Below are 21,778 nucleotides of genomic sequence, written 5' to 3'. Positions count from 1 at the left end.
TACAGTTCTGTTTAAACAAAATTAGAATGACTTCTTGTCTCAAGAAATCACCAGTTTGAAGGAAAGAATCGGAAATTATGTCCACAGAACAATTCAATTTAATCTTATCATCACTCTGGTGAAGAAAGTAATTATGACATGAGATCCGTTACACTTCCTCAACCCCCGTTTCAGAAATCTACAAACAACCTTTAAACAACAAATGTGTGAAATCTACGCGAATAGAACTGTTTTCAGTTCGGGTTTGCCAGTGTGTCTCTCCGTACGGGTGCATAACAGTGTTTCATTAGTGTGACATGCAGCTATGAGGCACGAATGCATATGAACACATCCCGCGCAGCTGATAGCATTAATATCGTCCAATTAATGTTTGTTCGTTAAATTGTAATTGTTCTGCTCTCTTTTTTAATTAAGCAAAAGAAAGGAGAAAAAAAACAGTAATCTCTATTCCAGATAGTACGTATGCATAATGACGGAGCAAATAGATGAGCCCCCTCAGCCATGACCAAACTACTTTCTGTTGCCTATAGTTGCCTGCAGTAAAAGAAGGCTAATTTAATTCACACACACACACTCACACAGGCGCACACACATTATACACACCGAGAGAGGCAGAGACAAGGAGATTTGTGTTTACATTTTTTATTACAAGTGTCAACACCGTATGAGGGAAAAAGTTGTTAAAGGGGAATAGAACAGCGATTCCATTATGTTTTTGATGTGCCCCAGGACAGTTTATTTTCTATTAGTGAACATGAACTACGGTCCCCTATAGACTCACAAGAGAGGGGGGGGTTCTCTGCCACATATCACCTGCAAACCGATATCAAATAAGCTGCCAGAAATGTGTTATTTGTGAGCGGTTTGAAGTACGAGACTCAAATCGAAAGGAATATTTCAGACCTTTGTAAATAACGTCTCTGAACTGTGGTTATTTGTGTCTCATTTTGGGGATGAAAAGGGGGGGAAATTGCCAACTTGTTTAGTCCTCTGTTCATCTGTCGCTGCCTCATCTGTAAAGAACGCTCCCTGTGCTCAACATGTTCCAGCTAAGAGTGAGGATCCCATTACCGCCACTTTAATTAGCTTATTTCGGCTGCTTTCATTTTGAAATTCAGGATATGATTTCTGTTTTGTTTTTTTTCAAAAGCCATGTATTATGGCAGGTGTTCAGAAGGTTTTCTATTCAATTTCTCCAGACTAACAGAGATAAAGCTCTTTTGACTGGTTTTAAGGTTATTTTCAAGATAAAAAGGTATTCGATCAGCATGGAGAGATTTCTTAAACTTTTAAGAAGAACCTACGCGAGTGCGTATGAATCACAGAGTTTTATCTGAGACACATCTGAAAGTCACCTAATGAACGTCTTTGAAAATAAAACAGAAAAAAGGTTTGTGAGTGCTGCTGGTGTTTTAGGAAGATAGGCACACATTTGAGGATGTGTGCTGTCATTATTGACACAAACCCCAGTGGAGCATAAAAGATGTTTACCTTAGTTTTAAAGTTTTGTCCCCAAAAAGTTTTAGTGGAGAATTTGAAAAACAAAATCTCTTATTTGAACGAATATGGCTACAAAGGTTACAAACAGTATATAAATATATATATATATATCCAAAGAAGGCAGGAATAAAACATATGTCTGTGAAAAACACATTAGTGAGTATAAGGATGGTGATAATTTGGAAATCACACATCACCTTATTCAGATTCTGTTTTTGCAGCTTCAGTAGAGTCGGTTAGAAAATGTACCTACATTTTCTAACCGACTCTACAGAAGCTGCTGATCTTCCCAACGCTTTCTTGTCCAGATCTACTCAGATTTGAACAACAGTCGGGGAACCTTGGGACCTTTAACTTCAACGAGCTTTGCATTTCTGCAGAGATGAATGGTTCAATGAGCAGGAATATGGGATAAGACTTCTGACTGAAGCTCTTGAGTTTAACTTGCAGTAACATATGAAATCCAACCGTGTAGAATTTCAAGCTTCAATGAAATAAACATCAACAATAGACCAATTTCTACCCATTTGCAGAGAGGTGACAAATACTTGTTGTTTGTATGTATCGGTTTATTCCCAGAGTCAGTGGATACATCATAACAACATTCTGCTTCACTCCTCCAAAACTGAACAAAAGCAAAGTCACAAATGAAAAACAACAAAAGAATATTCTCATTATCGCTTAATCTGCTGGTGATTTTTCATGGTTAATTGTTCATTCTTAATATTGTCAGAAAAAAAACGATAACAATATGCTCATCACAATTTCCTAAAAGCCAAGGTGATGCTTTTTTGTCTGCTGGATACTCAAAACTCTAAATATGGTGAATTAGCAACCGCATTACGCACAGAACAGCAGCAAAATCACAAGAAAGATGCTGGAGCCATATTATGATTTTGCATGTTTGCTTGAAAATGTATGCATTTAAAAGGTGCAGATGTCCAGTAATTCATCAGTTCCAAGATAATACTGAATAAGGACATTCTTTTCCATCTTAAACACAATGAACCTTGATCAAGCTTATATCGTTGGAGTGGATTACGTTATAATGTAAGGAGGTCCACCTTTTATATACTATTACATGTTAAAGTCAGCCCTTGATTTTAAAACAAGCGAGTTCTTTTGTAAACAGTATGAGCCACCGTCTTCCTACGTCGTCTGACTGATCTCGAGTCGGATCGTGTTTAGAATACTTGTAGCAGCTGCATGACAAGCTCCTGATGGTTTTAGACAAGTAGCTATAATATGACACTGTTTACAAAGCCCATGAACAGAATCACAATTTGTTACGTGATCAGCTTCACCAAAGTCATATTACTCCATCCTCTACAGGTGGATGACATGATTGATTTAGAAAAGGGCTTTTCCATATAAAAAAAATCTATATCGCCATCATTATGTATCTCAAAACAACAGGATTCCGATGGCATTCACGCCACTGCTGACATGAAATCATCATCAGAACTTTGAATGTTTGCAGAGCAAAGCCGTGCATAAAGTGCCTTGAACTGCGTGACAGCTCAGTGAAGAATCTTGTCACCGCCGAGGAAAACCATAATGCATAATTGCATTAAGTAAATGTTGAGCAAACTGCTTAGAATTCTGCTGCTTTCAACGAACACAGCGTGTGGCATTCAAGTCTGATGCCTGAGATGGGATTTGCAGTCACTGTGTTAGTATTATTATAAAATGCCTCTTCATTGCAAAGGTAAAATGCAAAGTGTCTGACTGAACTCGAGAGATAAAAGGGAGGCAATCAGGGTGGGTCCGGGAGGAATATTATTCATGTAAAAAAAAAAGAAGGAAAAAACCCACAACTGATGGAAATGGTAAATATTTTTGTTCTGTTAGTGGCTACAATTTGGTTGGAGGCAGAGAATCTCCGATATTTCCCATCATGACTGTGAGCAGACTTTCCTCCACAGGAGTACTCAGTTTAGAGAGACAAACAAAAGCATGATGTAAATACTCTCAGCAGTGAAGAAGCTCCTCTCTCCCCCTCTCTCCCCATCATTAGCATTTCAAACAGCACTTGTTTTGCATCAGGGCTTCATGCTTGTGTGCATGCCATCACAGCCTTGCAGGTGGTGGCCTGTCCAACCAGTGGAGTTGAAAAACATTGGGGCGTGTGTGTGTGTGTGTGTGTCAGTGTGTGTGCTTGAGAGTGCCTCTCTGTGGTAAGCAGCACTCCAAAGGGATCTGACCTCTTTAATGCCCAGAGTAAGTCTATGGGACACCATTGTTTACAAATGCTACATAATCATACATTTCTTAGTATTTGTGGGCTCCTGCTTTTGATCGGCCAAGACAGTCGCAAGCAACTGACTGGATTCGCATCCCGCCCTCCCCGAAAATCCACAAAATCTCTTTTTAAGTGTCTGCCGGCAGGACCATCCAAAACTTTGATTGAGTGCAACACAATGTGCCCGGCATATCAAGCGCTGCAACAATGATACAGACGTTTGCTGCCTGTTTGGACTGGGAAAGCGCGCTGCGTCATTTTATCTTAAGTGAGTTGCTAATAGATTGTCCACTCCACGGAATTAACCCCAGCTCAAATTGTGTTGAGGCAGAAGGGGAAATTAAAATAATGAGTTCCTGCAGTTTAAAGCACAGCCAGGAGATATCTAATTAAATCTATATTGTTCTTTGCTCTATCTGACGGAGGGGCGTTCACTGTCCTCAGAGTCCAACGTTAGTTAAGGTGACTGCAGCAGGCCGGGAAAAGGCTTGTATGGATTGAATGGAGTTTCTGTCTTGCTACCGCGCCACCTAAAAACAACAACATACAAGTAAATCAAGCTCTGTTTTTTTTTTCTCATTCCCATCAGAATTATTTCAATATATCTTACACAAAATAAAGCAGAGTGATACGATAAAAATGTCGATGATAGTCAGTCGGTAATTAGCTACACATTTAACCAGCTGCAACATCAAAGCGAAGTAAATGAATGCATCAAACTATAATCCAATAATATAACGTGCTTTGAGTATCTTTAAATTTGTTTATTTCTGCAACCCGCGTGTAGTGCTTAGTGACATCTGGTGGTGAGGCTGCAGATTGCAGCCGACTGCTGCACTCAGCCCTTTATCTCTCGTTGGACTTCAGGTCATGCAAAAAGGTGAAAATGCCCCCTCTAGAGGTAGTGTTTGGTATTTCACTTCTTTGATGTTGTAGACACAAGGTGGTGCAACATGGCAGAAGAGGACCTGCTCCCTATAATAAGGGCTTATTCTAACGAAAACAGTCCTGGTTCTGGTTCTCCTGTGCCTCCAACGGGTCCAGCAATGTGGGCCAGGTCTCCCAATGCCAGGCATTAAGATAAACTATATAGAAATAGCCAACATTCTCGCTGATGGTCTCGTTATGTAGGTCATAAAGAGGCATTGTGTTAAATTGTGGCGGTTTCATTACCACTTAAAGCTTCCTCATAATCATTTTTAACTGGTTATGAAAGTAACAGCTCTAAGTACTTCCACCACTGGTCCCTTCTGTTTTGTTCTACAGTTCAACAGTATAATCTGACGGATCACATGACTACTGGGTATCTTTTGATCACAACTTGCCCCTATGTCACTGTAAACTGTTTCTCCCATCGTAATAACGGTGTGACTAAAAAGGCAACCTATGAGAAAATGTATTTCTAAATGCAGCGTGGATTCCTTTGGCCGTCAGATTTAATTACATGGGGTTTTACTGTTCAGTGTTGGTTTTTACAGCTTATTCCGCGTTTGTCCTCTTGGCCCCATCATTCACCAGATTATAGAATCGGGTTTTGTGAGCCAACTGTGCCTGGCATAGAGCAAGAGGGTTGATATGGCCAATGGGAGCAGTGATTATGCTTGATTGTGGAAATCTCTCATCAAAGGAGAGATTACTAAAATAGCCCTTTATGACTAGTGTTCACAAGTCTGTCGGCCTCCGTTTTGCATAAAAGTAACTAAAAAAAAAAAGGAGATTTTCTGTGTGACTGCGTTTAAAACATCTAGAGATACCAAGCCTCCAACTGAAGCCATTTTGTACTTTGTCTTGTGTGTGTTGCTGATGAATGCAGGTCTTACCTTTGTGGTCTTCACTTTGTTCCCAGAGATGCATGACCAACCAGTGAGGTCAGGGAGAACTCGGCACTCTTCCCCCTCCAGACACGGCTGCATTTTACACCACCACTTCTGTCGGACAATGGAGGCTGGAGAAAAACACACCACAGGTGAAGGTCACTTTGTGTAAGGACTTTAAAAAAACTATCTTTGGTCCTCGCCAGCCTCAGCATCACTGATGAAACAGAGCGACCGGACTCTACTTTTACAGAAAACACATTCCGCTCGTGTCAAAAATATGTCTGGTTAAGAGAGGAAGAAGAGGGTCCCACTAATATTACCCTCAACACAAGAGGGCAAAGCCCTCGTTGTTCCAGCCACCTGTCCCGGGAAGCAGGAGCACTTGACTGTTTGAGAGCGTTCCTCAATCTTGTTCTTATTGCAGCAACGATGAGCAGCAACCACTTCACACGTCCCTGTCCTCTCCTTCGATGACCCTGTGGACGAGAGTTTAGAGGACATGACATTTTCCCCCCCACAGTGTTTTGCATGTAAGCAGCAGCAGCTTGAGTGAATCCAAGATTTACCGTTGGCAGCATGAAGTCACGTTACAATGATTTCTTGGCTTTATTTGATCAAATTGATTAGAAATAGCTGTGAAATTTCAGATGACCAAATAAGCAAAAATACTTCAAAACCTAATTTGGCCATTTCTAAAGCTACAGCACCACCAAGTGGATGAAGCATCAGCACTCATGTCACAGTCAAGGAGAAATGCATTCAAACGTCCAAACATGTGAGAAGCAATCAGCATGTTCAGATCGCTCATTTAAGGCTTCAGATTGTGTGAATAAACATTATTAATAAAGACATGGATGAACAGCATGAACAGAAATATCTGTCCCGCACCTGCTTTCGCATCATTTCACTGAAAAAGCAAAAAGAAATAAAAATGAGGGAAATTGAAAGTTGCTTTTGGGAGATTATCACACTGAACTTCCAATAGAAAAGGTGCAAGAAGACCAAAAACATAAAGAGAAACATTCATGCATGCATATTGGTAGTTTAGAACTGAGATGTCTGTATGGCTGCATGACTAACGGCACCTGCAGGAGTGGAAGGTCAATTTATAATTAAAACATTGGACTACAAACAAAAAGAAAATGTAAATACACAAAACAAAGACAAATCTCAGGTTTAATTTTGGAGATATGCAAGGTTTGCACTGCTGGACAGTAAATAAGTACATTTACTTAAGTGCTTAAGTACAATTTAGAGGTACTTTTTCCCCCCATATAATGCCACTTTATGCTTCTACTCTACAATATTTCAGTTATTTTACAAAGAAAACAATCAAATATTTTGGATTAAACCGTTTCTAAACAATTTCAGCTTCTGAGTGCTTACAAAACAGCAACTCAATGTAAACTTGGGTTGCATCACAATCCTTTCTTTGAAACAGCCTGACCCCATGCAGGTCTATCATCATATGTACTTTTGTTATACATTATGCTGTGTAACAGTCGACACGCATGACAAATCAAATCCCTTTTAGAGCAAATTAACATTCTTGTTTGTGGACTAGTGACCATAATGAGTCCCTCAGGGGGGGTGTGACTGGTCTGGTTGGGTCTGAACCTCTACCTGTCTGTCCTCGGGAGCTTTGGTTGCCAGTGGACACGAGTTGGCTGCAGAAGACTACGATGCAAAGAAGCAGGAGGCCCCAGTGTAATGGTCCAGCCAATGTGTTCAGCACCATATTGCCTGCACAGACAAAGAGGTTCACACACAGAAACATGAAATCTCAAGCGTATATTTTACAAATTCAAATATTTCATGACACTTAAAAAAAGGCACAATCATATATATTTGGTTAATAAGATGATTGCATCTATTGCTCAATTGTGACTCTCACATCACTAAGGGAAAATCAAAGAAATGCCAATAAAAGCTGGATCAGGGGCCCCGACTCTGGAGGCGGAAAGGACCTCGCACTCATTTCTGACTCATATTATCCCTTCAGCTGAGAACATGTCGGCTTTCAAATGAAATGCTCCCTCCTAACCAAGTTGCATTTCACATGAGTCACAGGACAAACTGGGACATGGACTTCTATGTCACATCACAGCAATAACTTAATGCAGGACAAAGATAACGAAAAGTGAAACATCTCTGCTGTATTCACCAGTTTGCTTGGAGTGTTTTCATCTCAACCACCTACATCTAATAAGCTGGAACTGACAAACGTTTATCCGTTTTAAAAAATACCGATTGAGCCAAATATTAGGCCATTCGTGATTTTTTTTAATATATTTTACATTAATGTATATGTATTCAGCCATAAAGGCATTATTTCTTAACAGAATTACCTTTTTGTGATATTTGTGTCAAAAAAGTATGCCAGTAGCCTATAATATTTTTCTTTTTTAGTAGTAGTAGTTTTCTATTTGAATTACAGCATTATCAAAATACAAAAACAACAATTCTGCTGCTTGCTTTGCAGTGATTGCAATGGATATTTTAATTTATCGACCACTTACCTCTGCTCGGGATATATTTATGCACGACGAGCCTCCATCGGTGTCCGGGTTCGCATCATGCATACTATAACGATCGTTTCGGCGAGGATGCAAAAGTTTGCTGCAGATATGATCCTCCACTTTCACAAGTTTGAGCGAAAAAAAAACAAACAAAAAATAAATAAATAAAAAGGTCGCGAGACCACCCGCCTGCTGCTCAGTAACGGTCCAGCTGAGATAACAGTCAACACACGTCAGCTCAGTGAAAACCTGCAGTTTCACACCTCAGCTCCTCTGCCTGGAGCCACCGTGGCTCGAAGCTGCAGGATGCGATCTGAGAGAGAGATGTTGGTCCGTGAACGCGGCGCGATCAGCCCTCCAGCTTTGCCCGTCAGGAAAATTAAAACTTAATCAAGACAGAAACCATCTGTCCCTCCGGACAATATGAGGCCACTTTCATTAGCGCCCTAAGAAGCTTAAAGCGAGTATCGACGTCCTGTCACACAAGCTATAAACTGCATCTGAAGGCCAAGTCCCGCTCTGCTCTCACGAGATATTTGAACTTTCTTTAAATTCATGTTTAAAAACTGCTTTTTTTTTTATTTTTTATTGTATTTATGCTGTCACTTTACAGAGCAGCAAACGTGCTTGCGTCATAGGGACCAGAATTAAAATGTATATTTGCAACCCACTAATGATGCATCAGGCATAAATATTCTATTAGGTCTCACTAGAGAAGTACAATAAACACTTCAAACATATTGATAATTGCTCTGTGATTCATATTCAATACACGTTTGTAATATGATATAAATATAATTTGTAATAACACATTTATTTGAATAAGCATCAATTTATTTTCACCTTAAAAAGCGTTTTGTTGTGGGTGTAATCCAGCTGCTTTAACACATTTAAAGTTCTGTGGAGCTGTAGCGTCTACCTGAAGAGAGATTCTCTACAACCATGACAATAAAACTTTATTGGAGCATCATTAGTCTCGACTGACAGGGATAAAGCTACAATAGAGGTCAACAGGACGTAAACACCAAGAAGTAAACGTTACAAAAACAATTCTCTCACACGATTTCATATAAGACAACCAATCCAAAACCAGTGAGACCTCACTCACCTTATTTACATCATCATATCAAATGTGCTACTGCAACATCACGGTAAAGCCGTCATGCGAGACCCGGTTTGCATTCAGACGGAGTCGGTCTGACGTCAGTGATCAATGTTCAGGTGGTGAAATTGAGCTTGAAGAGGACCGTCTGAGGCGTGGTGACGTCAGCCACAGCTAGTTCCTGTCCATCCGACAAGCCCAGCTCTGCATGAAAAAAAAACAAACATTGTATGTTATGTTGTTGTATGTAAGGATGAAAGTCAGGTCGCTGGGAATGATTGGAGGTCTGCTTCTCATCACCTTTCAAAGTCTTGCAGAGGTTCGGCCTTGTTCGTTCCTCGATGGATTTAACAGACTGGAATGAAAATGTGATCGTCGTTTAAAATGAAGTGTGCATGAGCAAACACCATGAAGCTTTCAAATATTAAAGAGCCTCCTCTATATTACCTGCAAGTACAGCGTCTTATTCTTCCCTTCCAGAGTTGTGGTGATAGCCGGGGATTTCATTTGTCTGGGGGAAAAAAAAACACAAATCATTTATACAAAATGTTAACCTAATGATTGTTATTTTTCCTAAATAAGTACTACAAAAACACAACAATACTCACAGAGAAGAGTTCTCTGTGAGGTACTCTAAAACCTCCTGTAATTTGGCAGAAGGAGGGAACTGGAGATCCTGAGGCACCTGGCTGCAGGCTGAGCAGTTTTCCTGCCGATCAAAGATGATGCAGAGCAAAATGGTTATTCTCTGCAGGGAGAAATGTACATCACACGGCCGACAAGATGGTTATGGCCACTGACAATGACAGCGCGACGAACCTTTCGTTCAGCTTCAAACGTGTAAGTGTATAGTCCATCCACGTCGTTGAAGACCAGGTAATTATTTAAAGGAATATACGCACTGCAAAAAAATAAATAAAAAAATGTTGTTAAGTTATGTCCATTAGACAAATCCATTGGGATGAGAGATAGAGTTGTTTTCTGCTCCGAACCTTGTAGCAATTTTAAAAACTTCAGTGGCACAGGCAGCTGTGGAGAACAAAGACACAAAGTCATGTTACAATAACTGTACGAGTGTTAAAGAAAATATATCATAACCCCTCCTCCAAACAGCTACTCTCTCATCACATCTCAGTTATAACTATGCAACAGTTGTCCAGCTCACTATCTGATCTCTAATTCCAGGGTTGGCCTACAAAAATAGGTCACAGCTGCAGCACTCCATTACTAGCTTGACTGCCTGTTATCGGATATTTTAAGTGTAATATCTTAGCTGGTTATTGACAGATTTTAATGTGGACAAAGGAGGATACTGAGAGAACACAAGCCTGACCCCGTGACATTCATTCTGAATCAAAATCAACGCTGGTTCGCTGGATAAAAATAATAATAGATAAGGAGTCTGCTTTTGTTTATGGCGCATGATAACTAATATTCCGCCAGCTTGACAGGAGCTGCAACAGTAACCACGGGGGGCTTAGCCAACGGCCTATTTTTTTTTTTTTTTTACATTTCAGCAGATATAAAAGAAATGTTTTCAAAAAGTTCTCTTCTGTCAACATCTCTGCACAGCAACATCTACTACGTCAAACACATCCCAGTGCCATACCAGCAATAACAGCATTAGTTGACGCCACAGCAGGAATGATCCTCTTCACAACTCCTGTGGCACAAAAACCAGTCACCAGTTTCAGTTCCAGCACACATCTATATATACTTATGAACTCCAGAGCGGTCTATTGTAATCTCAAAGCTATCAGAAACATTACTGATACCACATTAGCATGGAATAAATTACTGCATTTGAGTTCACCTTGAGTAAGTCTGTAAGTCACTCCTGTAATTTTAAAGTCTGCAGCTCTCTCTTGGGATCGTTCAAACACCCACTGGATGTGCTCGGGATTGTCTCCATCTAAGCTGGTTTCTAGGTGAGAAAAAGACCCAATGTAGCTTTATTGTAATAATGTACACAAGGCACAAGGTTAGGTGATGTGATTAGATGTGTTTAATGAAAAAAATAAAAAGATATGATCATTTAAGCTTACCTCCAAAAGGTTTTTCTTTGGGCCACTGTAAGATTCTGGCATATTCAATGCAATGTTCCGGAAGCCGAGGCATCGACGCGATGGTGCACATGGGGAAATTAATCTGTGGATAGTAAACATTCAGGTCAAGCTAGTTCATAAAATAACAGCTTGAAGCAGTTTATGTGGAAGATGAGTCATGAAATTTTATTTTTATAATTTCATTTTGGCAATATCTGTAAGGCAGAATAATCACTGCTCTGCCGGTGTTACACGTCACCTGTGTGTCTCTATGTGACACATTCCTTTCTTGCTTTTTGTCTGCTCAGCTGGCTATCACTGCTTATGTTTATGACCCAAATCTTTTTTTTCCTCCAAGCAAGCAGCTGTTTGTGCAGATGGAAATGTGAAACACCACCTTCTGTGCACTACAGGTGCTTGTAATAGGTTGATTATCTCCTCCATTCATGTTGTTGATCCTTTAACAACTGTTGTTTCTTTTAAACGTCTAATTCATATGAATCGTTGAAGTGAATCTAGAAGATAAATTGCTGTGGAACAGCGACCTGTGGCGGGTACAGCTCCAGTGTGCAGTCGATGCATGCAGTCATGCCGGGCAGAATGACTCGAGCGTTTCCTTTAAAGCCCTCCGTTCCTCCGTCAATGAGGGGGATGATGGAGCTGGGGTCCAGCACTCCGTCTTCATAGCTCAGGAGGGATATCTGGAGAAGGCAACGTCCGTCATCACTCACCGCAGATTACACTAATCCACTGGCAATGTGCAGAGGTATTATCAACACTCAAATCTCTCTTTTCCTACCAGCATCCCGTTCATCCAGCGTCTGGCAATGATGGAGTCCAATCCACAGACGATGATGTGGAACTCTGCAAAGAGATGAGTGTTTTAAACCTCTGTGCTTCCTTGGTAACCTCCACTGATGCACAGACCTTGTAAGAAAAACACTTACGCCTGTAGAATGACTCATCAAAGTCTTGGATCTTTTTAAAGTGACTGCATGTGACTCATAAGGAATAAAACTAGATATTGTATACACTATACAGTTAAACCAGTGTTGTTTTTCAGCAGTAAAAAAGGATACGGGACAACTTTACATCCAGGGATGCGACTGTTGATGAAGTCGGCAGCCACGTCTGCCTTTGGACGTCCAACGTCTTTGGGCCTTAATGGATGCAAATAACAGTTAATAATTATATGTAATATGATTTAATCTCACTGGAATTGTTGCTGTATCAAAGTCACCTAGTCATGTTGTCGCAGATACAGTCAACTGAGGGCTATCAGACAATTACATCATACTATGTTGTTGTTATGATAAGCATTATGTAAATAATTAAAGCAAATATTATGAAAATGAAATATCACTACTACTTTGTCACTATGAAAAGGAGGATGAATAGAGGTGAAACCGACCTGAAAAGAAACTGCCTGTTGAGGTTTGACAAATCAATTGTATCCATGTCAACCACGTGGATAACACGAAACCCAGACAGCGCCTAAAGCACAGCAAGACTGTGTGAGAACTTATGGACGTTAAGTGTTTTTTTTGCTCAGCTATCACTTTTGAAATAGATTGTTGCTATTTCCTACCAGGTCTTTGAGGAGTTCACATCCAAGTCCTCCTGCTCCAATGACCAGAATCTTGCATGTCTCCAACAAGAACTGCAGCGACTGAGACGAAAGAAACACCGCATTATTAAAAAGAATAAATATGTACTGTAATTTCAAACACGTCTATCATTCAACAGCTACACAGCTGCAGGCATTTCTATGTCACCTCGGTGCTCGGCTCGAAGTCAGGATGAGTGAACGGTCCAGGCCTCTCCAAGAACTTCCTCACGTGATTCCACCGGCCATCCCAGTCGCAACCACCATCCCTGTGTCCACCATCTACAGCCATTCTGGACACACAACACACCACAATATAGTTGCTTTTACTTAAATTAGTATATTTCTCCCCACTTTATCCCTCAAATAACCCATATTAAATGCATTTATTTATTTAAATGTCCTTAAAGTTGCATGAAGAAGGCAGGGGGGGATTAATGAATACATAAAAAACAGATTAAAGAAGCTAATGACAAAAAACAAGCCACCATATTCCTTATTCTTGTAGAAATTATTAACATTTTCAAAAACCACTGTACTAAGAGATGTGACAGTGGAGCACATTAATCTCTAAATTAATCTTATTTTTACATAAACACGTGCCTTGTCCCAATTCCATACCTACTGTATAGAGTGTGTACTATATACTTTCCTTTACAGTGTCCTGTTTTTGCAGTTAGACCATAACAAACCAATGTAATGAAATCATACAACACGTGCCCTCACACATCAAAATGCAAATGTGTAATGCTCTATTGAACTTGATGGGGTGTTTTTTTTAGACGTAAGTAGTTCCTCATTTTTTTTGTACTTTGTGCTTTGCATTGTGGGACATTAAAACACATCACTCTCATGGGTTAAGTGTTTCTTAGAATGCATTTACCGATGTATTTACTTGCTTGTCACTCTCCCGGTGTGAACACACTAGTCTAAATACTGAATAGCTGCTTAGGACTGGTTTCTAACGTTTGTATAGCACTGGTATAAAAGGTGTAATGTGCTGTCATTCCGGGTTTGTCTCGTTTAAAGAGGACACGGGATTTGGTGCAGTGCGGGGTCTCTGCGTCATGTCGGATACTGTGAGTGGAGACGTTGTGTAAATGAGTGAATGTGAATTGTACAAACGTCTAGCTGGGTTATTAAGGCTTGTCCCTTTGCTGAAGCGTTTTATTTTCGTGTCTCCTGGTCCAGCAGTCGCCAAACCTGCTGCCAGCCAGAGACCTTTATTTAGCATTCGTCACTAACTTCTCAGTCACGTCCTCTATTCGCCTTCTTTTCTTCTCCCTGGAAGGAGAAAGTACAAGAGGATTCAAGCATGCCGGGTTAGCGGTCACATGCGCGACTTTAACTGCGATAAAAAAGCATATTTTTCGTCCATTGAGACTTACGGCTCCTCGGCATCCGCCATACTTTCACGGTCCCATGTCCCCGATTGTGTCTGCGGTTGTTTCCGAGTGTCAAAGCTGCGCACAGCGGCGGCAACTGCCAATATAGGGAGACGATATAGTTTTCTGAATGTTGTGCGCCAGATATTCCTGTTTTTATTCATCATGATTATACTGTAGTGATTTAATAAAACTTTTAAAAAATCTGTTTGGATTTCATAAGCCATTCACATTTAAATATAGACAATTTCACTGAAAGGATTTCCAACTCCTGTCTATAAGTGACATCATAAGTGATATTTTTTTTTTTTAGTCCGGGGCTTATTTTACTCTCTAAATTGTTGTTTGAATACAGTGGTTGGCTTTTCTTTTCTAACTTTTTTCCTAAACGCACTTTTCCATTTTCCCGCTGATTGGTGCTACTGCGCATTCTAGAACGCAAGTGGGACTCTCCGAAAGCCCTTCTTCGAGAATTCTCGCTCTCGCGAGACTCGCGAGACTTCTCGGTTTCGTTGTTCGACGCTCCTCCTCCACCAGCACCACGCTCAGACGTCGATCAGCTGGCCTGTCAAAATATCACGCAGCGCGTGCGGCTATGTTTGTGTTCCTGTGTTGTTGACTCACGACGACACGTTGAAGACATGGCAGCCAAGATGGAGCTCGCGCCCCTCAGACCGTGGGATGATTTCTACCCCGGAACGGACCGGTTCGCCAGACCCGAGTTCGGAGATTTGACAAAGTGGAACAACAGGGTGATCAGTAACTTGCTGTACTACCAGACGAATTATTTCGCCGTGGCCGTGGTGGTGTTCACCATTGTGGGGTAAGTGCTGACGGCGTGCTAGCGGAAGCGAAGCTAGCATCTCTGCCTGTGTTTCAATTAGCCCGCATACCTTCCATCCGCACCCATCATGACCACCGCGGGCTGCTATTTCCGTAACGTTGGGCGTTGTTGTGCCAACCTCTACACCGTCACGCCTATTTAGCCTCCAACTTTTTAGACATCTCGCTACCTTTCTTGGCCTTTTAGCAGTTAGGCTTTCTAAATATCTTCGGTAGCTATCAGTAACGAAGCTGTAGCTAGCCTAAAATGTGTTAAAAACTGAAATAGTCAATTACGGATCCTCTTTATTTTAAGATGTACATTACTTACCAGCATTTTTTAGATGTTTTTGTGATGCTACATTAGTCATATGTTCTTTGAACATACCGGTACGTAGTAATAACATTAGTAATATGTACTGTTTTACTGCAGCCCTTTCATGGTTCCCACCAGCCCACCAGGTTGTGCTATTTAATGGTTAACGTGCCACTTTCATGTGCCAATATTCAGATTCCTCAACCCATTTGGCATGTTCCTGGGAGGAACTGTGGTGACCCTGGTCTTCATGGGTTCTGTGTGGGCAGGAGAGAACCAGGCCGTAGTCAAGAACTTCAAGAGGAAGAACCCCACTTTGTTTGTCATCGGCGTCATGGTCACCAGCTACTTCCTGCTGTCGCTGTGTGGTGGCGTCATGGTCTTCATCTTTGGAATCACCTTCCCTTTGCTGCGTAAGTCAAGGGGTTGTCTGATTACTTTCAGAAGGAGGGGGGTGAAGGATTCAGGTAAATGTGTCAGAGATCCACCCCTGGGTGCCATATAGTACACAACATTTATTGCCCCCCATCGTTACTTGAATGACAGTGAAATATATGCCCTATATAAAAAAAACTATTTAAAAATGGAATTTAGTGCAAACTGCTCAGTAGTCATGGAGATGGTTTCAATGTTACACATTACTATATGTTTTCATATTCGTGTGATGAATATGATGACATCAAACTATAGTTCTCAAGCTCAATAATGAACATTCAAGTTTAATGTTCCGTTTTAAAGAAAAATGACCTTGTGAATTAAAGATACATCACATCATAGGACATCGGAACATTGAGCTGAGGATTAGATTTAGTTATGATGAATTGCACACACATTAAGGTCTCTCTGATTTTGGTACAAAAATGCAAAACATCTACCAATTTTGAAGCATTCCCTGGTTAATAGCATCTTTTGCCTGCATTCAGCTATTTATATATAAATTAATACATTTAGTGCTTGTGATGACTTGTGATCCCTACAGTATATTGCCAACACTTGTCGACTAATGTTTTATGGTAAACCATTAAGAAGGACGGGAGTCACACACGGATGCATGAGTGGGGCTTTTCTCTGGGTTAACAATTTTTTCCAAGCGCTGTCTCATCCTGACTCACTCTAGGGATTGGACATCATGTACAGTACATTTGTTGTGCATTCATACTTGACACACAGGGCCAGCTGTACTGTAGCTCAGAGGTATAGTTTGGGATTTTCTAAGTACATTTTTAGTCACGCAGTCAGCAGAGTGGTTTCGATAATTGATGGGTCGGATCGAGCTGCAAACGTAGCAGCTCAAACATCATTGCGGATAGATGAGGCAGTTTGATTGCTTCCCAGGAGGCCTGCCCACTGCTGCCTGTGTTGACGGGTTGCTATGGGTTGTTGATTTGGACAGAGCTACATTTACTGGCTGATGTCATGCATTCAGTATCTGCCTCCCATGGGAATAAAAGCCTATCCTTAATCCCGTCTGCATTGCAACAGTATCGCATTTTGTTATCTTAGTCCCCCGAGATGGATTTCAGAGAATATCATCCATTAGGTTTTTTATTTTCACGTAATATAAATACATTTGTTGTTTTTCCTCTGTAGTAATTCTGATCCATGCCTCTCTGAGACTGCGCAACATGAAGAACAGAATGGAGAACAATATTGAGGGTGCCGGGCTGAAGAGGACTCCCATGGGAGTCATCATGGATCTCCTGGATCAGCAGGAGGAGAAAATGAACAAGGTTCGGGATTTCATTGAAAGCAAACTGAAGGAATAAGGTTCTAGTCAAATATGTGCCAAAGAAAGTCAAGTGTCATACAGTATGGATAAAAATGTCCATGGCACAGTCCCGTGTGTTGAGTTTTTATCCCCTCTATACACATAAAGTTACTGCATTCCCACTCTTTTGTATCGTTTTCATTTACTTTATTCCCTCGTGCTTTTGTGCAACTCGACTCACTGATGGTGTGCAAGATTTGCACATTCACGGCACGGTATTGGATGTTGGATGGCACAGGCAACAAAGGTCACCAAAGGTCATTCCTGTGTGAAAATTTGTTTTCCAAAGACAAATAATTTCCTTGTCGGCGACACTCCTAATTCCACATGTCGACTGAGTATTTATATCAGCAAAACTAATTACAATGTCTGAACACAACATCTAATACTGTAATTAGATGCTAATTGCATTTGCTCTAAAGAAGAAATCAGATACTTTCAGTTTGCTACCTCAAAACGGGCATGTTTAATTTACTCCAACTCCCAGTGAACGACTTATTAAACAGCAATAACTTCCATCTTGTCACTTGAGGAGCTGTATGAATACCCATCTTAGACCAGGTTATATGGCTAAGAATTCTGGAGTTTAAGTATTCCCCACCATACAGGCTGGCCTGAGTGTATCCCTTTTGATCACAGCTATGCAATATTTAAAAAAGAAAATGAATGGCAAGTGCAGCTTTATTGATTGAATATTGTATGTCATGATATGTACATGTTCGCTGTTATTTCTGATGTTTTTATTTTCATAATATAGCATGCAGAAATGTATAAAAGCAGCTACAAGGTGTGAAGCCTGCAGCATTTTGGCAATGAGACAGAAATTATTGATTAAATTAATTCAATTCCCACTCTATCCCCCCCCCCCTTCCTTGTAAAAAAATAAATAAATCTAAATCTCATCTGTAATGTTAATTTTATACTGTTCCTCCTGATAGTAAGAGCATTTGTTTCCTGTTGCTTCTCCACACTAACACTGCAGTTTGTGCATGCTACCTTCACAAATGGCAGTTCAAAGACTGTTTATGTTATATGGATGCTATATTATATATATTCTCTATGTTTTTATGTGACTTTTTCATTCTTGAAGAGTGATGATTAAATCACAGAACTGGAAGTGAAACATGGCTGTCCTCTATAGGAAATAAAGATAACCCGATTTATGTTACAGTCTCAGTGTGAATATATAGACATTCGTTTGTCCCAAAGTTGTTTTGTCTTGTTTGGGTTAAATCTTTCTGTGAAACTGAAGTTGAGCAGGCTACTCCTGAAATAAATGAGAAGCTATTTATAACACTACTGATAGAACTAATGAAATATCCTCCAGGATTAATCTAATTGTAATTTGTCTCTTTTTATATCTGCACTTTTAAGAATCAGACAAATAGCAACTAGGAGTAGCTGCAATGATTCACTGGGGATCCATTTATTTTGGCGCTGAGAGCGATACCATTTAAAAAGAGCAACAACAAAAAAAGGATAAAGATTCCCCAGGCAACGAGTGAACTTTTTTTTTTATAGCAAAATGCAAATATGCAGAGCTAAATGGTTTTCTCCAAAATGAATCATCTATCAGACAAAATAAAAATATATATGTATGAGCAACAGTGAATGAATCTAGGGTGCCCTTCATTTTTACACCTTTATTGTCACATTTTTTTTAAAAGACAAAACCATTTAGTGAGATAACAACACAAGAGTGGAACAACAAGCAGCCCATATGTTTTAAGTGTAATGAAATTATGACTCACTCTCATTTGAGGATACGTGTAAAGCAAAGATACGTTCTGGTGAAGGAAAACAAACGGCTGAAGCCTCAGAGGAGACTCGTTTCACTTGATTCCAATTCTTTAGGGAGCGGCACCTGCAAGCAGCAACAAAGGAAGAAAGAAAGGAAGGATGACTTGGGTTTGTAGACCAGAGGAGGAAAGTCATTATAGAAAACACTTTATATGCTGTAAAACAATAAAGATCATTTCATGCATTCACGTGTTATAAATGCTCTTTTAAGAGTTTTGTAACACATAAGAACTTGGATTGATCTCAGAGTAGAGAATGGTGGATACTCACAGATTTGAGATAGGCCACACTGCTCTTTTTGATCTGCGTTAGCAGCTGATCACGAGGCGTCTCATCGACCATGGCCGGCTCTCGTCTGCGAGGGACGGGCTTCAGAGTCTTAATCACGTCCTTCAGGTTGGCTTTTTCTTCCAGCAGCGCCCCGCTGCTTACGTCCTTCCCTTTCGGGGTCTTCCTCAGTTGAAAACTCGCCCTCTCTGGCCTCTTGTTATCCCTCGGATCCAGGTCCAGGAAAGGGTCCCGTTTCTTGGGAGTCCTCTTCAGCTTGACGTCCCTCAGTGTGTTTGCTGGTTCGCCGCTCGTTTGTTTGGGGGCGACCTTTTGTTTGAGCTGCTTCTGAGGCTCCGGCTGTGCAGTCCGCGGTTGCTGTTTCGGTTGCGATTGCTGTTGCGGTTTCAGTTGTGGTTGCGATTGCTGTTGCTGTTGCGGTTGCTGTTGCATTTGCTTTTGAAGTTGCATTTGCAGCACATCGCTCAGTTGCGCCGATGGCGGGACGAGGCCGTGCTCCTTCAGGAGCTCCAGCGGCGGTATGTAGCCGAGCATCTCCAGCAGACCGGGAGGCAGGTTCAGACTGTTCTCGTATTGCTGCATCAGCTCCCTCTGCTCCTTCTTCTGCTGCTGCCTCTGCTCCTCCTTCCTCAGCTGCCTCTGGCGGTCCAGATTCCGGGTCAAGAGGTTGGTCACCACCATGCGGGGCCCCGGCTGCTCAAAGTGGTAGCCCATCTTCAGGAGGGTGTTGTTGGCCTTGAGCAGGCGTGAGATCTCCATCTCCGAGTGGTGACCCAGCATGTGCCTCTGGTTGTGGAAGCGCAGCTCCGTGAGCGTCTCGTTGAACTGGAGGCAGCGGATGATGGCGACGATACCCTTCCCCGTCACAAAGTTGGACTCGATGTTCAAAGTGGCGATGCCGCGATTCTCTCGCAGCATGTTGGCCAGGTTGAAAGCGATGTTCTCGTCCACGCCGGTGTTGGCGATGCTGAAGGTCTTCACGTGCTTGTTCCTCTTCAAGGCGTTGACGTAGTCCAAGAGCATCTCTTTGGGAATGTTTTCTATGTTGTTGAGGTTCACTTCCGTGATTGAGGGGTTGTTGTTGCGGATTTTGTCGAGCGTCGACTCCAAGTTTGTCTCATTTCCCGAGGGTCTTGATGTCATTTTTATATTAGTCAGTGCCAGCTTTGGAATATTTAATTTGTTGATTTTTCGCTCTTCTTTCGGTGGGAGCGTGTCGTTTCTCTCCTTTATCTCCGGCTCCTCTGGAGCCTCTTTGGGAAGCGAAGAGTCTGTACTTTTAATCTCCTTTTTCTCTTCAACTTGTGACGTCGTGTCTTTTGGGGGTACATGCTCGCTCTTCTCCTTTGTGTCTGAAACAGACTGACTGTCGTCTATATTGTTTTCTGGTGCTTTGTCTGCATCCGGAGGGTCTACATGTTTGTTTCTATTTTCATGTTCGTCTGTGTTCGCTGGTGACTTCACGTCTTTCCCGTCCACCAATGTGTCCTTTTCATCCCCGTCGTCGACTTCTTCAATGATTTCCTCGATAATCTCTATAATTTCCTCTCCTTCTGTACCATCTGCAGCTTCTTCCTCTATCACTTCCTCTATCACTTCATATTCCACATCTTCTTCTTCGTCTTCCTTCTCGGCCTCCTCCCTCAAAGACTTCTGATTAAAAAAGAACATTTCACAAGCTAAATTATGAATGGGTTGTGTTTCCGAAGGAAATGTTAATATACTAGATTGATTTTGGAGCTCTTACCTCGCTGGGCAGCAGAGTGGCGGGCACTCTTTCTTCCTCAAGCATACGGTTGGACTCTTTCTCCCAGTAGAGGTAACCGACCAGGGATCTGTGGTCGAACGTCCCCGTTGGAGGCTTCTCCGTCTGGTCCTTTTGTCTCTGCCCCACCGGTACCCTCTCATCTGGGGCAATAATCACATCCATCTCACTCTGGAGCTCCTTAAGCTCCTCCGGCGAAAGCATAGCGAGGAGTTCATCCTCGTCAATGTCCTCTTCATCGACATCCACGAGGTCTTCGCTGTTCGACATTTTTTGCGTGACTTCTCTTTCTTCTGTTGCTATCAAAAAGAAAGGATACTTCCTGTCCAATTACTTCGAAGAGAGCACACTGAGAAGCCTCCGACTTCGACTCCGACTAGGAAGCGTTTCGCTCTTGCCCCATGTGGAGTCTAAAATTAAACCCTGTGAACTGCATGGAAGATATTTAAGGTACACGCACAAGCTAACATTCTCCTTTCAGCCCCTGATCCCAGCTGGCCTGGCCGTCAGGATCTTTTGGGACGACAGTTGCTTCAGGCAAAGGGAAGGATTGACAGCAGCAGGTGGATCATTTTCACCGGTGATGGCGGGGTGGCGACGTGTAAAGTCTCCGACACACACAGAGCTCCTCCCAGTCTCCTAAGAGCTCTGAAGTACTGCACAACAAACACATGAGATCGAGTCAGAGGAGGTAATTATGAAGGAGTTTGTCATTAGGGGAATGGACCGTATGTTTTATTTTGGATCATTACTCAAAGCACAACTTGATACACAGATATAAGAATTTCTTGGCGCCCAGAAAA

At 41.5% G+C, this 21,778-nt stretch overlaps 4 protein-coding genes across 7 annotated transcripts; 1 reads left to right on the top strand and 3 right to left on the bottom strand.

Annotated features, from left to right (window-relative positions):
* Positions 1 to 2,530: 2,530 nt before the first annotated feature.
* LOC311017386 (chemokine-like protein TAFA-4) lies at positions 2,531 to 8,564 on the bottom strand. 2 transcript variants are annotated; one of them, XM_084015684.1, is made up of 5 exons: positions 8,079 to 8,564; positions 7,183 to 7,302; positions 5,880 to 6,035; positions 5,563 to 5,687; positions 2,531 to 4,272 (listed from the first exon to the last, which is right to left on the bottom strand). In XM_084015684.1, exons 2-5 carry the CDS (start codon positions 7,295 to 7,297, stop codon positions 4,261 to 4,263), a joined length of 408 nt encoding a protein of 135 aa, XP_083871810.1. In that variant the 5' UTR covers positions 7,298 to 7,302; positions 8,079 to 8,564; the 3' UTR covers positions 2,531 to 4,260. The 2 variants fall into 2 exon arrangements, with proteins under 2 accessions (XP_083871810.1, XP_083871809.1); XM_084015683.1 differs by lacking the exon at positions 8,079 to 8,564 and having other exon boundaries at positions 7,183 to 7,548.
* Positions 8,565 to 9,019: 455 nt separating this feature from the next.
* LOC311017368 (NEDD8-activating enzyme E1 catalytic subunit-like) lies at positions 9,020 to 14,313 on the bottom strand. Of its 2 annotated transcripts, XM_084015646.1 has the most exons (18): positions 14,220 to 14,313; positions 14,077 to 14,115; positions 13,001 to 13,124; positions 12,814 to 12,894; positions 12,637 to 12,719; positions 12,305 to 12,385; positions 12,173 to 12,216; positions 12,025 to 12,089; positions 11,771 to 11,926; positions 11,226 to 11,328; positions 10,994 to 11,104; positions 10,790 to 10,843; positions 10,173 to 10,209; positions 10,000 to 10,081; positions 9,789 to 9,889; positions 9,628 to 9,691; positions 9,481 to 9,535; positions 9,020 to 9,384 (listed from the first exon to the last, which is right to left on the bottom strand). In XM_084015646.1, the coding sequence occupies exons 1-18, from the start codon at positions 14,237 to 14,239 to the stop codon at positions 9,296 to 9,298; spliced, it is 1,389 nt and encodes a 462-aa protein (XP_083871772.1). In that variant the 5' UTR covers positions 14,240 to 14,313; the 3' UTR covers positions 9,020 to 9,295. The 2 variants fall into 2 exon arrangements, with proteins under 2 accessions (XP_083871772.1, XP_083871773.1); XM_084015647.1 differs by lacking the exon at positions 14,220 to 14,313 and having other exon boundaries at positions 14,053 to 14,115.
* Positions 14,314 to 14,790: 477 nt separating this feature from the next.
* Positions 14,791 to 18,287, top strand: LOC311017383 (PRA1 family protein 3-like). Its single transcript, XM_084015679.1, has 3 exons — positions 14,791 to 15,039; positions 15,550 to 15,767; positions 16,945 to 18,287. The coding sequence occupies exons 1-3, from the start codon at positions 14,858 to 14,860 to the stop codon at positions 17,118 to 17,120; spliced, it is 576 nt and encodes a 191-aa protein (XP_083871805.1). The 5' UTR covers positions 14,791 to 14,857; the 3' UTR covers positions 17,121 to 18,287.
* Positions 18,288 to 18,752: 465 nt separating this feature from the next.
* Positions 18,753 to 21,578, bottom strand: lmod3 (leiomodin 3 (fetal)). 2 transcript variants are annotated; one of them, XM_084015640.1, is made up of 3 exons: positions 20,958 to 21,578; positions 19,193 to 20,860; positions 18,753 to 18,986 (listed from the first exon to the last, which is right to left on the bottom strand). In XM_084015640.1, the coding sequence occupies exons 1-3, from the start codon at positions 21,243 to 21,245 to the stop codon at positions 18,939 to 18,941; spliced, it is 2,004 nt and encodes a 667-aa protein (XP_083871766.1). In that variant the 5' UTR covers positions 21,246 to 21,578; the 3' UTR covers positions 18,753 to 18,938. The 2 variants fall into 2 exon arrangements, with proteins under 2 accessions (XP_083871766.1, XP_083871765.1); XM_084015639.1 differs by having other exon boundaries at positions 18,755 to 18,986; positions 19,193 to 20,863; positions 20,958 to 21,572.
* Positions 21,579 to 21,778: the final 200 nt, after the last annotated feature.

Source organism: Eutrigla gurnardus (assembly GCF_963514095.1).
Source record: "Eutrigla gurnardus genome assembly, chromosome: 8".
In the NCBI taxonomy this organism is placed as follows: Eukaryota; Metazoa; Chordata; class Actinopteri; order Perciformes; family Triglidae; genus Eutrigla; species Eutrigla gurnardus.
This window is presented reverse-complemented; position numbering and strand designations above follow the sequence as displayed.